Here is a 13,933-nt window from a genome sequence, read left to right as displayed (position 1 = left end):
AGAACAATATATTTAAAAATAAAACCAATTTTTCAGGTTTTCCATAAGAAACTATGTTATTATTTTTCATCTTTGAAATGAATGGAGCTGTAAAACTTTGCACTGCAGTGGGACAGTGATTTAATTGGACAATAAATGGAGGCGCATCAGGCTAAAGAGAAAGAAGAATCAGTCAAAATTAAAAAAAAAAAAAAAGGCAGTGTACCAGGAGAGGTACATAGAATACAACTTCATTGAAGAGATGTAAAAAATGGGAGCTGAGTATCATCTGTGGTGAAAAACTATCAAATCCAAGTTTGAAACTGCAAGCTGACCTTAGTCCACCAAGCACTCCGAGGCAGTGGGCAAAGATAAACATAAAGTCTAAATGAACGCATTGTTACAGAATTTAAAAAAAAAAAATGTTATGAGGATTCCACAACATTTTTTATATTGGAGATATGGGTGGGATTGCCTATTTGGGTGGCCCAAGAAAACGGTTAGGATAATTACACTTTTTATGATTTTTTTTAGTGTAGGCTCTATTGTCACCTTTTTTTTTTAAATTTTTTTTTTTTTAATATTGTGTTGTTTGTATCGGTAGGAGGCGCATTAATGTATGGACGTGGGCGTGTCGGTCGACGGTCAGTTTGTGTGCGCGCTAAAGCTGCAAATAGCGGACACACATTATTGTTGTGCATGTTTGTGCAGTGTAAGGTACACTGGCAGAGGATATAAAGCAGCATAACCCAAAATATTTTAAAATAATAATAATATTACGAGGTTTGGGGCACGGATGTCGCCATCTTTAGTAAGGGACAATAACCCTATTGCTGCAACACAACTTATTATAAATTGTCAAAACTCGTGAAGCGTTCACTTTGTGCGGATTTACCGTGTCCGTTCAAGCCAATCTCTCCACGGAGCGTCTTATGCTGACTTAAAGCAGCAGGTGCCAGCAGCTGTGAGGGGTTTTTATGTGGGGAGCGGTTAGCGAGCGGGGTCTCGGTCGCCATGTTAACTTTGGGTGACGCCAACTCTCTGCCATTTTCCTCCGCCTCTGGTTGTCAAGAAGATGGCAGCTTCCAGGCAGGCATGAGAGGAAATACTTCTTCACAAATCGAATGAATCTGGATTATTACCGCACGATCAGACCACATACCCGTGTTTTTGCAATCGCCGCATCGAAATAAGTAAGTGAATTACCTAAATTCGCATGCTTTATTTGGTTTGTTATGTTTTGTTGTAGCAGACCGCCCGGCCATTTTTCTTGTGGGAGCTGTAGAAGTAGGCCGATCGTCGAAAAGATGGCTGCTTCCAGAGACGGCATGAAACATAATAACACTGTGTTTACACTCTTTAACTCCTTTTAGCTGCGATTTAACACCGCTGTTCCAACTACATTTGTGTCAGGTATATTATGCATGCCAAAGCAACCTGAGATCGGACTCGATTTAATTGTAAAAATTCGCGACGTTTTGACAGATGCCAGCAGTAGCGCTAACGGTGTTAGCGTCGGCAAATTAGGCTAAGCGGTTAGCCGCTCAAGCTAACCGAGCTTAGCTAGCGCTATGGTCAATGTAACTGCTAAGAGGCGTCTTGATTATTTGTTTATTCCAGGAACCTATTTGATGAGAGCTATTTTGTGTTGTTTTGCGTATGCTTGCATTTGTTGAAGCCCGTTTGAGATACTTTCTTAATGTAAGTAGCGCGTTAAATTGGATGTGAAAAATGCTACGCTTGCTAGCTACAATATGGCGACTCCCAGAGCAGCATGAAAATAGCCGACCCTTGCTGCCGATTTTAAGTGTTTATCAAGTCGCGATTACAGTGCTGTGTGTGTTTACTTAGTGGGTCTCATGCACCGTTGTCAAATTTTCTTTCAGTGCAGCGTATATTCACGGCGGTGCATTGAACTGGCTAGCTTGTATTTTTCTTTTTCATTCGCTTCCGCCATTTTTCAGACGGGCAGCGGCGTTAGCGGGGGTTTGTTTGGCTGCAAGATGGCTGCTTCCATGGATTGAATTCAATGGTTAGAAACAGCCAAAAGTAAGATCTGCGGCGACTTTGTGTGTTTTTCTCACGGCCACAATACTAAACGTGTACGGACGATTGAAAGCCGGGAGTTGTTTGAGAGATCCGGTTCGTGCTGATGTGCTGATTGGAGGGAATTGTCAGACCGAGCTAGCCGCTAGCGGTTAAGCTGCCCTGGGCCGGACAAACACAGTAGCCGAAGTTAGCCGCGGTCCGCGGTCAAGATGCTGCTCTTAACTTTGTTTCACACTTTTTTAAGCGGTTGAGCCACAACAACAACAAAAAGCCTCTCTCTTGTTTATTTGGGTAGAAGTCATGTCTGCCCCTGGCTCCGCGGTGTCTGGGACCACGGCGTCGGTTCTGCAGCCGAGATGGAAGCGGGTCCTCGGGTGGTCCGGTCCCGTCCCCCGGCCCAGACATGGACACCGAGCTGTGGCCATCAAGGAGCTTATGGTTGTATTTGGCGGCGGAAACGAAGGGATTGTTGATGAATTGCATGTCTACAACACAGGTAAGACGAACTTTGCATACGAGCCTTTGCTGTTTGTTGCGCACAGTGTTTGTTTCCCTCCAACAAGCCAGCTAAGCTCAGATTTGCACAGTTGTTAAATCTGCACATGAAACAGTAAACCGAGCATCTATTCATGATGAGCATAAACTAAATAAAGGCCTCAATAGGCCAAACATCTCCGTGTCTGATTCTGTTTGGCCCCCTCTGCCGGGAAAAGGTTTTTAATGCATGTTAAAAAAGGCGGGCTGAGATAAAATGGATGATGCTGGTTGGTTTAAGCACATCCACTGTCCCAGTTTCCTGCACACAAACCAATAAGGACACACAGACTCAGATAATGTTGTTATATGTGTGTGTGTGTGTGTGTATTTTGGGTCTCTTGTTAAATCCATATACCAGTTTATAAACTGAGCTAAGAGGGTTATTGTGGGAATCACTAAGCTTGTTTAGACCACAATCACCATCCAAGTTGAAATGTTTTGATAAAAACTGAGCTGCTCCGAAGGTAACCTCATTGTCCATGTTTTAATTCCCAGCAACAAACCAGTGGTTCATCCCAGCGGTCCGCGGTGATATCCCTCCTGGCTGTGCTGCGTACGGTTTCGTCTGTGATGGCACACGGTTGCTGGTGTTTGGAGGGATGGTGGAGTATGGAAAGTACAGCAATGATCTCTATGAATTACAGGTAAGCTGTTTACGGAAAACAGCAGCAGTGCTTGCCTGTTGTTTGCACTCTTAGGTGATGAGAAGATTTTAGTTTTTTTTTTGTTTGTGTTTTTTTTTTATTTATTGAAATTTTGATTATGTACAAACCTTTTCTAGTATCATTTAAAATATCTGGTATTTTAGCCCTTGCATTGTTATAAAGGAACATGTTACATCTATTGTAAGAGGAGCTCCATGTTACATAAGTACATATTCAAGCTTCTCTTGCTGTATCTGACCACACCTACAGGAAAAAAGGCAGTTCAGTGATTCTTAATGTGTTCACAAGGAAAGGTAACAAAGAAGAGCTTGCATGTATTTGTGAATTTGCTTAAGGCTTCACAATGAACTGTCGATGATCACTTGATCACTATGACCGCTGTCACTGAAATTAATTTTAGAATGACAAGTATGTCGGTGTCATTAAGTCTGTTAGTTCTACAAGATGTTTAAAGGGGTGTAGCTTTTACAGGTTAAAAGTTCTTTAGATCTTGAATAGAAAAGGGCAGTGCGAAAGATGTAATGTTACAAATCAGTTATGGTGCTATGAATTCCTCGGTTCTGGGTGCAATTGTGAATTTTGGCTAATGAACTAAACCAGCATTACCACTTTCTAAGTGTCCATTGTCTAGTTAGCAACTGTTGTGTTTCTGAGTACAGTATCACACTCATGTCGGTCAGAGCACAGAAGGATTTAATGACACAGGGAATTGGAATCGATTCATGTATAAACTATGAAAGTACAGTCAAAGTCATATTTATTAGGTGCAGCATCCTCTCCTTTCAACGAGATTGCCTCAGTGACTATTAGCATGTGGCTTTTAGTTGTTGGCCACAGCTCCAGCTGCCATCTAATGGGAGATGTGTTCACTGTGGTTTCTGATTCAGGCAAGCAGATGGGAATGGAAGAAGTTAAAAGCAAAGAACCCGAAGAATGGCCCCCCTCCTTGTCCTCGCCTCGGCCACAGCTTTTCCCTGGTTGGCAACAAATGCTACCTGTTTGGTGGATTAGCCAACGACAGTGAAGACCCAAAAAACAACATTCCCAGGTATGGTTGTTTTCTTTGTATCTAGAGCCTGCAATGCTTTCTGCTAAACAAATGCACATTCCTCAGCGTGCAACTCTAGTTTAAATTTTTTTTTTTTTTCATTTTAATTCCTCAGATACCTGAATGATCTTTACACACTGGAGCTTCGTGCGGGGTCCAGTGTAGTCGGATGGGATATTCCAATCACATACGGAGTCCTGCCTCCTCCTCGTGAGAGTCACACTGCAGTGGTATACACAGAAAAGACAAGCAGGAAATCTCGCTTGATAATCTATGGAGGAATGAGCGGCTGTCGCCTTGGAGATTTATGGACTCTTGATATCGGTAAGTTTGTAAAATGAAATCAGAAATGCTCTGTTTTTATTCCCTGAATAAAGAGAGGTATTTACACTCAGCCACAAAGAGAGTTGAGCAGTTTACGTCACTTTCAGGGACTTGAATGTTTCACTGCAGGGTTTTTCTGTTACACAAGATGCTTTGATTTGTTTGCTTGCTTTCAAGAATCCATTATTTTGAGTTCTTCTTGTCTACATCATCCTGCTGCCTTCCTTTATTTCCAGACACCTTGACATGGAATAAACCCTCAGTAAGCGGCACAGCACCACTTCCACGAAGTCTCCACTCTGCCACCACCATCACAAACAAGTAAATATTTCTGCACATGTCAAGGAGCACAGCCTGGGTTGATTTTCATCTTTGTATCAAGTCTCAATGTCATGTTTTGTTCTTGGTGCAGGATGTACGTTTTTGGAGGATGGGTTCCTTTGGTCATGGACGATGTCAAAGTGGCCACACATGAGAAAGAGTGGAAATGCACAAACACTCTTGCCTGCCTAAATCTTGGTTTGTTCAACAAACTATTATCAAAGATTTCCCATAAGCAAAAGATTGGTTTAGATATTTAATAACTACCGATTGTTTGTATTGTTTGTGTAGACTCCATGTGTTGGGAAACTGTGTTGATGGACACTCTAGAAGACAACATCCCGAGGGCCCGCGCCGGCCACTGCGCCGTGGCCATCAATTCTAGACTCTACGTTTGGAGCGGTCGTGATGGTTATCGAAAAGCTTGGAACAACCAAGTCTGTTGTAAAGACCTGTGGTACCTGGAAACAGGTGAGGTGTCGGTGTTACATGGGCAAACGTTGTTTTAGATATTCAAGTTGATGTCGTTGTTAACAAAGGTTATTTGATTCCTCAGAGCGGCCACACGCCCCGGCCAGGGTGCAGTTAGTCCGTGCCAACACAAACTCTCTGGAGGTGAGCTGGGGTGCCGTCTCCACGGCAGACACCTACTTGTTGCAGCTGCAGAAGTACGACATCCCTGCAACCCCAGCAGCTGCCTCGCCAGCCATGAGTGCAACGCCATCGCAGCCCGTTAACTCCCCAAAGAGCCCCGCGCCGGCCGCCGCAGCACCGTCTGCTCAGAGCTTACCACAGACAGGTATTACACAGTAACCAAGCCTTCCAGCTTTTAATGTTGACTGTTGTTCTTTAATCAGGAAGCAGAGCAATTGTAAACACAGGCTAATTGTTCAGAGCCAACACCGAAATATTCATATTTTGTGCCTGTGTTCCTACAGCTGTGTTAAAGGTTGCAGCCCAGCAGTCGGCAACAGGAGCATCTGTTGTCACAGTGCGACCCAGCCAGCCAGGAAAATCCCCCGTCACTGTGACATCCCTTCCTCCGGGTGTTCGAATGGTAGTGCCTGCCCAAACCACCCAAGGATCGGTACGAGCTTATTTTGCACAGATTTTAACTCAAAGGCCGTCGTCTTGCTCAACGACTTCGCTCAACAATGTTTTCATTTTCCCATTTGCAGCCAATCGGAAGCAGCCCTCAGATGAGTGGCATGGCAGCTTTAGCCGCTGCAGCCGCAGCAACGCAGAAAATCCCGCCCCCACCTTCCTCTGCAGGCACTGTGCTCAACGTTCCTGCAGGTGCCACCATCCTCAAAACAGTAGCAGTTTCCCCCGGAACAACCACAGTGAAGGTGGCTTCTCCAGTCATGGTATGCACTCGGGACTTGTTCTCGTTTCCAACACCGCGTGCCCCCTGGCAGTCGAAGGTCAGCCTGTTGAGCTCCCTCTGTGCTTGCAGGTCAGTAATCCGGCCACCCGCATGCTGAAGACGGCTGCAGCTCAGGTGGGCACGGCCACGGCCTCCTCTCCCACCACCACCAGACCCATCATCACTGTGCACAAGTCTGGCGCCGTCACAGTGGCTCAGCAGGCCCAGGTGGTCACCACTGTGGTGGGCGGAGTCACCAAGACTATCACGTTGGTCAAGAGCCCCCTCACCATGGGCGGCAGTGGGACTCTGGTAAGAAAACAAGAATTCTGTAGCGCAATGTAACGCTGAAACACTCCACTGAGGGGGGGGCTTAAAAGCTGGCCTCCAGTGACTGTTGGAGAACTCTCAAGAAAACAGGGAGCATGATGTTAGTTATCTGCATGACTATCGGTTCGGGCTGGAATGATTTCTAAAGCCACAAGTTCAGTGGTCTGTTGTCCCACTGACCTCCCTGTGCTGTCCGATGTTCTCTGGTGACTCATGAACTTGAGTCTCTCTCCTATGTCGGCAGATCTCCAACCTTGGCAAGATGATGTCTGTGGTACAAACCAAGCCAGTGCAGACATCAGCTGTCACAGGCCAGGCTTCCACTAACCCTCTCACACAGATCATACAGGTCAGCTATCTGCATGAGTGCAGGAACAAAAAAAAAAAAAAAGAAAAGAGAAAGCAGGAGGTAGCTTAAAACTCCTGAGACAGGCGCCAGGTGTCTTTCTCCAGACGGGTCGTATAACGTCTGCCTCTCTTCACAGACAAAGGGTCCTCTCCCTGCCGGAACAATCCTGAAGCTGGTCACTTCTGCTGACGGCAAGCCCACGACCATCATCACCACCTCGCAGGCAGGAGGCACAGGAAACAAGCCCACCATCCTCAACATCAGTGGCGTCTCTCCGGCCACCACTAAGCAGGGCACCACCATCATTAAGACCATCCCAATGTCCGCCATCATGACCCAGCCCGGAGCTACAGGTCTAACCTCATTAAAGTTTACTGTGACAGAACATGAATATGAACAGGGTGCAGGTGCACGTTAAGATATTGTTAGAAAACAAAGCTAAAATATATTAGTATGTTGTCTTATGGGTTTTCAGTAAACTTAATGTGATGGATGTTGGTTTAAAGTGTACAAAATCATTGGGTACTTGCAGGTGTGACCAGCAGTGCAGGCATGAAAACGCCCATTACAATCCTTACTACAAAAGTAATGACCACTGGAACTCCTGGTAAAATCATCACTGCGGTGCCGAAACTCGCCACTGCAGCCGGCCAGCAGGGACTCACACAGGTAATCTGACCGTACACTCATCTCTGTGCATGTACTTGTCTTTTTTTTGTTTTGTTTTGTTTTTTTTTGTTTTTTTCCTGCCCGGTTATTGTAGACATGAGAAAGGTAAACCTGACTCATCTGTGTGTAGGTGGTCTTGAAGGGGGCTCCTGGCCAGCCCGGCACTATTCTGCGCACCGTGCCCATGAGCACCGTGGGTGGTGTTCGTCTTGTTACGCCGGTGACCGTGTCCGCTGTGAAGCCCACCGTCACCACTCTGGTTGTCAAGGGAACTACTGGTGAGGACCAAAACTTGGCGACTAATTATTGGATCACACAAATGTTTGAAAAACAGATTTTGCGCTTTGGTCGGTGTCATCTGTTTCCGTTTTTCTGACGCCTCTCTCCTTCCAGGTGTCACCACTCTTGGCACAGTCACCGGTACAGTCTCCACCAGCTTGGCAGGAGGCACCGTGGACAGCTCCAACGCCTCTCTGGTTACTCCCATCACCACACTGGGAACCATTGCTACCTTGTCCAGTCAGGTCATCAGCCCATCTGCCATAACTGTGTCAGCTGCCCAGACGAGTCTGACCTCCGCCTCCACACTGCCCACCTCCACAATTACAGTGCAGGTAGGCTGCATTACTCATCACACTGAGTCACATGATGCAGTTAGCGTTTCTGGCATTTGGTTCATTTTGGAACAGTAAGATGACGAAGCACCAGGTACTAACAAGTAAACACACTCATAGCTGCAGGCGACGAACAACCATGGCAACCTCCACTGACTCATATTGGGATTTCAGAAAATGAGTTTGCAAATCAATTAACAGACCTTCAACATATCTGACGCTTTCTTTTTCTTTTTCCGCTTTAGAACCAGCCCACACAAGTGACGCTGATCACAACTCCCAGTGGCGTCGAGGCTCAGCCAGTGCAGGATCTACCGGTATCCATCCTGGCGTCACCAACGTCCGAGCAGCCCAGCTCCACCGAGGCTGGCGCAGCAGGCGAGGGCTCAGGAACTGTGACCCTGGTGTGCTCCAACCCGCCCTGCGAGACTCACGAGACGGGCACCACCAACACCGCCACCACCTCCTCCGCCACCATCGGAGCGGGACAGGTGTGCTCCAACCCGCCGTGCGAAACTCACGAGACGGGCACCACCAACACCGCCACCACCTCCTCCGCCGCGATGGGCGCCGGGCAGGTGTGTTCAAACCCCCCGTGCGAGACCCACGAGACGGGAACCACCAACACAGCCACGACCGCATCTTCCAACATGTCTGCCCTGCGCATGTGCTCCAACCCGCCGTGCGAGACTCACGAAACGGGGACAACGAACACGGCCACCACGGTGTCGTCCAACACGCAGGGCGTCCAGCAGGTGTGCTCTAACCCGCCCTGCGAGACCCACGTAACGGGCACCACCAACACGGCCACCCAGGCTTCCTCCAACATGAACGCAGGCCAGACGGGCACCGTGCAGAGAGTGTGCTCCAACCCGCCCTGCGAAACCCACGAGACGGGGACCACCAACACTCCGTCCACGGCCACCTCCAGCATGGGGGCGGACCAGACCAGCACGGCGACGGGCACCGTCCAGAGGGTTTGCTCCAACCCGCCCTGTGAAACGCACGAGACCGGGACCACCAACACAGCCACCACTGCCACCTGCAGCATGGAGACGGGGGAAGGCACGGGTACGCCGACAGCCTGTATTCCCCGGCACACACATCTCGTTTTTTTTTCCTTTTTCCAGACTTCTGATTTCAAACTTGATTCGCTCGTTCCCCCTTCAGCAGCCCAGCAGACGGAAGAAGGAGCAGAAGGCACCAGCAGCACGGAAGTGGCCTCAACAACTGCAGCAGCTGGCATGGCTACCACCACCCAGGGCAGGGCCATTACCACCGTCACCCAGTCGACACCGGCCCCAGGACCCTCCGTACCTGTACGAGTCTTTCTGAATTAGTCGATCTTCGTGTCTGGATTCGATGCTCAAGGAGAGGAAAGTAAACTTTGTGGTGCTTGTCTTTGCCCCCCCCCCCCCCCCCCCCCCCCCCTCCTCCTCCCTGCAGTCGATCTCCTCGATCACAGAGGGAGTGAGCACGGCCGTCAGCTCCACAGAAGAACCCATGCAAACCGATGAAGCGGCGTCGGCAGAAGCTGCTCCCGCAGAGGAGGCTGCTACTGCCATGGAAACACAAGCAGAGGTGAAGACGGGGAAATGTCACACAAAGTCATCTGCCTTAAATGTTGAATATTCATGCCGCCGTGCAGCTTTTTTTCCCCCCTCCCCTGTTTAATTTATTGGAGACGCTCTGATGTGTCCTTCCAGGGAGAAGCGGCAGCAGCGGCAGCCTTGAATCTGCCGTCGGAGCTTATGTCTGAAGGCCAGGGAGCCACGCTAATGGTGACGGGCCTGTCGGACGAGGAGCTGGCCGTGACGGCGGCGGCAGAGGCAGCCGCTCAGGCGGCGGCCACAGAAGAGGCCCAGGCTCTGGCCATTCAGGCTGTCCTCCAGGCAGCTCAGCACGCCGTGATGAGTGAGTGGAAGCGCTTTTATATGAACTTAATGTCATTGTTATCAAGGTTTTATCAGTGGACTGTCGTCTTTTTCTCTCTCTGATTAAATTTGTTCTTGAAGTTTCCGTCCCGCTTCAGTTTTAACTGTGAGCTCTGTTTCCAGATGAGAGCGATGCCGCCGGGGAGAGCCAGCAAACCACAAACATCCCCATCATGCTGACCCAGCAGGAGCTGGCCGCGCTGGTCCAGCAGCAGCAGCAGCTGCAGGAGGCTCAAGCCGCGGCGCAGCAGGCCACCGTGGACACCAGCCTGCCCACCGAGGGCCTCGCGCCCGCCGACAGCCTCAACGACCCGTCCGTCGAGAGCAACGGACACAATGAAATGGCGGCCTCAGTCACCAGCGCAGTGGCCTCTCTCCTGCCACGTACCACTGGTGAGAGTGAGTCCCCGTGCTCGTATGTCTCTTTTCTACAACGTCGTATTGTACATCGGATTAATGGTTTTTGCGCCGCTCTTTCCGTCACACAGCACTCGCTCCATCGAGTACGTTTGCACCCTCTGTATCGGTGGCCAGTCCGGCCAAGCTGCAGGCAGCGGCTGCCCTCGCCGAGGTCGCCAACGGCATCGAGGGAGAGGTGAGTCACTCCGGGACCGCGGCGCATGCTGTTGCACTGGGATTAAAATTAACTTTAGACAATGGTGTTTGTGTGTGTCTCGCACAGAAACAAGCTCCTCAGCCGACCCCCGTGAAGCCTGTCGTCAAGAAAGAAAACCAGTGGTTTGACGTTGGAATTGTTAAAGTGACAAATATGGTCGTCACCCACTTCTTCGTGCCAGCAGACGATTCTCAAGGAGATGTAAGTGTCTCAGGCGGGGGGCGGTGGGAGGAGGGGCTTCTCTCCTGCTCAGGTGGGCATGCGTTCAGTGCACCTCATCGGTCATTGTTCCTGTTTTGAAGGATGACTCTGGCAACATGCCAGACTACAGCCAGATGAAGAAAATGGAGCTGCAGCCTGGAACCGCCTACAAGTTCCGCGTGGCTGGAATCAACGCCTGCGGGCGCGGAGCGTTCTCAGAGATCTCTGCGTTCAAGACCTGCCTACCAGGCTTCCCGGGGGCGCCCTGCGCCATCAAAATCAGCAAGGTCAGCGCACACGCCGTCTCTTTCCCTCTAACGGATGGTTACATTTGATCGCATGAGCCGTTGTTCTGAACTCCGCCTAACATCTGCACACAGAGTCCAGACGGCGCACACCTGACCTGGGAGCCGCCCTCGGTGACGTCGGGGAAGATCATCGAGTACTCGGTGTACTTGGCCATTCAGAGCAACCAGACAGCGGAGGCCAAGGCCTCCACCCCGGCCCAGCTCGCCTTCATGCGCGTGTACTGCGGGCCCAACCCCTCGTGCTTGGTTCAGTCGACCAGCCTCTCCAACGCTCACATCGACTACACCACCAAGCCCGCCATCATCTTCCGCATCGCCGCCCGCAACGAGAAGGGCTACGGTCCCGCCACCCAAGTCCGATGGCTCCAAGGTGAGCGAGCAGATTCGCATTCGGTCAAAGAGAGTACAGTTCTGAGATCAGTAGATATCTCCTAACCGTTTCTCTGCTCTGCAGAGTCCGGCAAAGATGCAGCGTCCGCAAAACCGGCCCCCAAAAGACCCGGCACCTCTCCTGATACGTAAGTGCAGCGTTCTCGCCTCTCCATGCGAACGAAGGCTAAATGTAAACGTCACACTCACTCTGGTTTTCCCCCCCACTTGCAGTAAGACTACTGGTCCAAAGAAAGCAAGGACGGACCAGTGAGGTTGCCCAGAGACCCCTCCCATTCTTTCGCCCCTTTTCCACTCGCTCTCCTTTTATCAGGAAGACTGACCTTCACCTCCTCCTCCTCCACCACCTCTTCATCCTCATCCTAAACTCATCCTCCACCTGCCCCCACGTCTCAGATCCAGACGGCAATGGAGGCAGAACAACCGTATGAAGCCGAGATGAAAGTCAATCTGAGAGATGTTTCTGTAGATAAACCCTCCTGCTCCTCCTCCTCCTCCTCCTCGTTCTGTTGGTCGTACTATTTTTAGAGCAACACAAACCTAGAAGCACATTATCTTTTTCAACCACATACCCTCTCCATCCTTTTAACATCTATTTTTGGCTTGTTTCAGTAGTCGGAACATTATAGAGAAGCATTTACATCTTTTCACAACCTGGGAACCAGCCTGAGCGCAATGTTATCTTTTTGTTTTTTTTTTTTCTTTCGTCTGTGTTATGTGAATGCTGGGGGGAATGTAGAGAGAGACTACATGAATTGATGTACAGTGTTGAGAAACGGCTGCGTAGGCATGAGATGAGAGGAAAAATCAGTATGGAAACAAATAAAGCACTTGTCCTCCACAAGTGAGGACATCTTTTTTTCTTTTTTTTTTTTTTTAACCCCCTCCAAAAACAAATTTGCTTCATCAACTACCAAGTCTGTACAGTCATCGTATTGGATCCCAGTCTCCTGGTAATGTCATCACTGTGCACGCTTTTTACCCCACGACGAGGACTGGCGGCCGACGCTTCGACGTGAATGAAAAATAAATAACCGGAGGAGAGAAACGGCAACGGAAGAGATTTGTAGAGAATGAATGACGGACTTTGCTCGGACTGAGACTTGCAGCACACACGTTTAAAGAAAAAAAAAAAGAGAAAAAAAAAATTCTTGCAAAAGCTTCCCAAAAAATTAGCAAAAGCAATGACGCAGAAGAACTTTTGTGTAGTTTATTTTTGTATTTTTTAAGCTGTTTCTTTTTTCTCCTGTGTGTATGTTGCGTGCATTTTTAAAAGGCATCACTTTTTTTAACTGTTGTTCATCCCCCCATAGTTTGTGTTGGTGGGAAGATGGGTGGCTGTGTTTGAGGTTGCCACTATATTTTTAAAAAAAGAAAAACGTTCATTCAGTTGGTCGTATGTTGTTAACAGACAGTAATGAAAGCGAGAAAGACTTTTTGTATTTGTTCCAAGTAGAACCGCAGAGGTTATAGGACTGAAGGGAACTTTGAAGTGGACCCAGGGAGAGGAGAGTTTTTACTTTGTTTACTACTCAATGCTTGTGTTGCTTCGTTTTGCCAAACGTGGAATATTTCACGGGGTAATAGGAAAAAAAAAAAAAAACAACCTAACATCAGCTCCTTTTTTTTTTCCTCCTCATTCAGCATCCCGATCAGTTGTTGTACACTTTTTATGCTCATGAATGTGGTGTCTCCCTTCTTCTTTAATTTTTAGAATGGCAAATTATATTAGTAGACCTACCCCCCCCCCCCCCCCTCCCCTATTGATGTATGTGAAACCATTTAATAAATTTAATTTGTTTTTCTTTTCACGGCTCTGTATTTCAGACTACAGATGGTGTGCAAGCTGAACTGTGACATGTCGACCCGTGTGTCTCTGAATGAGGGTGTCTGGGGAAGAAAGCTTACATAGCCAGAGTGTACTCAACTTGTAAATTAGTTCCTTCATAGAGCAAGAATAAAACAAAACAAAACAAAACAAAAAAAAAAGAACATCTTGGCCTTTTATATAATTACCTGTAACAAACTGTTTTTACATGTTGGTCATCTCTTGATTGCCTTTTGTGTCTTTACTTATAAAAGAAACAAATTATATATATAAATATATATAGTCTCCCTGATTGTTCTAATTTGCTTCTGTCAAGCGGATTCACTGTAGGAGTCTGAATCACTGCTCGGTTCATTACAGTTCCAACTTGTACAGGGAGGCCTCTGACTGGACATGAGTGTATAT

At 48.3% G+C, this 13,933-nt stretch overlaps 1 protein-coding gene across 4 annotated transcripts; it reads left to right on the top strand.

The window, feature by feature from the left end:
* The first annotated feature begins 1,037 nt into the window (after window positions 1-1,037).
* On the top strand, window positions 1,038-13,715 carry hcfc1a (host cell factor C1a). 4 transcript variants are annotated; one of them, XM_030091121.1, is made up of 28 exons: window positions 1,038-1,172; window positions 2,324-2,524; window positions 3,061-3,209; window positions 4,118-4,278; window positions 4,394-4,602; window positions 4,839-4,923; window positions 5,015-5,121; window positions 5,215-5,394; window positions 5,480-5,722; window positions 5,862-6,010; window positions 6,102-6,290; window positions 6,380-6,601; window positions 6,864-6,968; window positions 7,105-7,321; window positions 7,501-7,637; window positions 7,768-7,915; window positions 8,031-8,251; window positions 8,497-9,322; window positions 9,425-9,570; window positions 9,698-9,832; window positions 9,958-10,165; window positions 10,309-10,584; window positions 10,674-10,780; window positions 10,868-11,002; window positions 11,104-11,289; window positions 11,383-11,680; window positions 11,765-11,828; window positions 11,914-13,715. In XM_030091121.1, the coding sequence occupies exons 2-28, from the start codon at window positions 2,329-2,331 to the stop codon at window positions 11,951-11,953; spliced, it is 5,139 nt and encodes a 1,712-aa protein (XP_029946981.1). In that variant the 5' UTR covers window positions 1,038-1,172; window positions 2,324-2,328; the 3' UTR covers window positions 11,954-13,715. The 4 variants fall into 4 exon arrangements, with proteins under 4 accessions (XP_029946981.1, XP_029946982.1, XP_029946979.1 ...); XM_030091122.1 differs by having other exon boundaries at window positions 9,422-9,570; window positions 10,309-10,578; XM_030091119.1 differs by having other exon boundaries at window positions 9,422-9,570.
* The last annotated feature ends 218 nt before the right edge of the window (window positions 13,716-13,933 follow it).

The sequence above is a fragment of the Salarias fasciatus genome, chromosome 5 (assembly GCF_902148845.1).
Source record: "Salarias fasciatus chromosome 5, fSalaFa1.1, whole genome shotgun sequence".
In the NCBI taxonomy this organism is placed as follows: Eukaryota; Metazoa; Chordata; class Actinopteri; order Blenniiformes; family Blenniidae; genus Salarias; species Salarias fasciatus.
This window is presented reverse-complemented; position numbering and strand designations above follow the sequence as displayed.

Bases quoted from the DNA above. Each gene is read 5' to 3' on its own strand.
- hcfc1a (XM_030091119.1), top strand. From the start codon at position 2,329: ATGTCTGCCCCTGGCTCCGCGGTGTCTGGGACCACGGCGTCGGTTCTG. The intron at 9,323-9,421 runs GTACGCCGACAG...TTCCCCCTTCAG, and splicing joins GGAGACGGGGGAAGGCACGG to CAGCCCAGCAGACGGAAGAA. The intron at 11,003-11,103 runs GTAAGTGTCTCA...CCTGTTTTGAAG, and splicing joins CAGACGATTCTCAAGGAGAT to GATGACTCTGGCAACATGCC.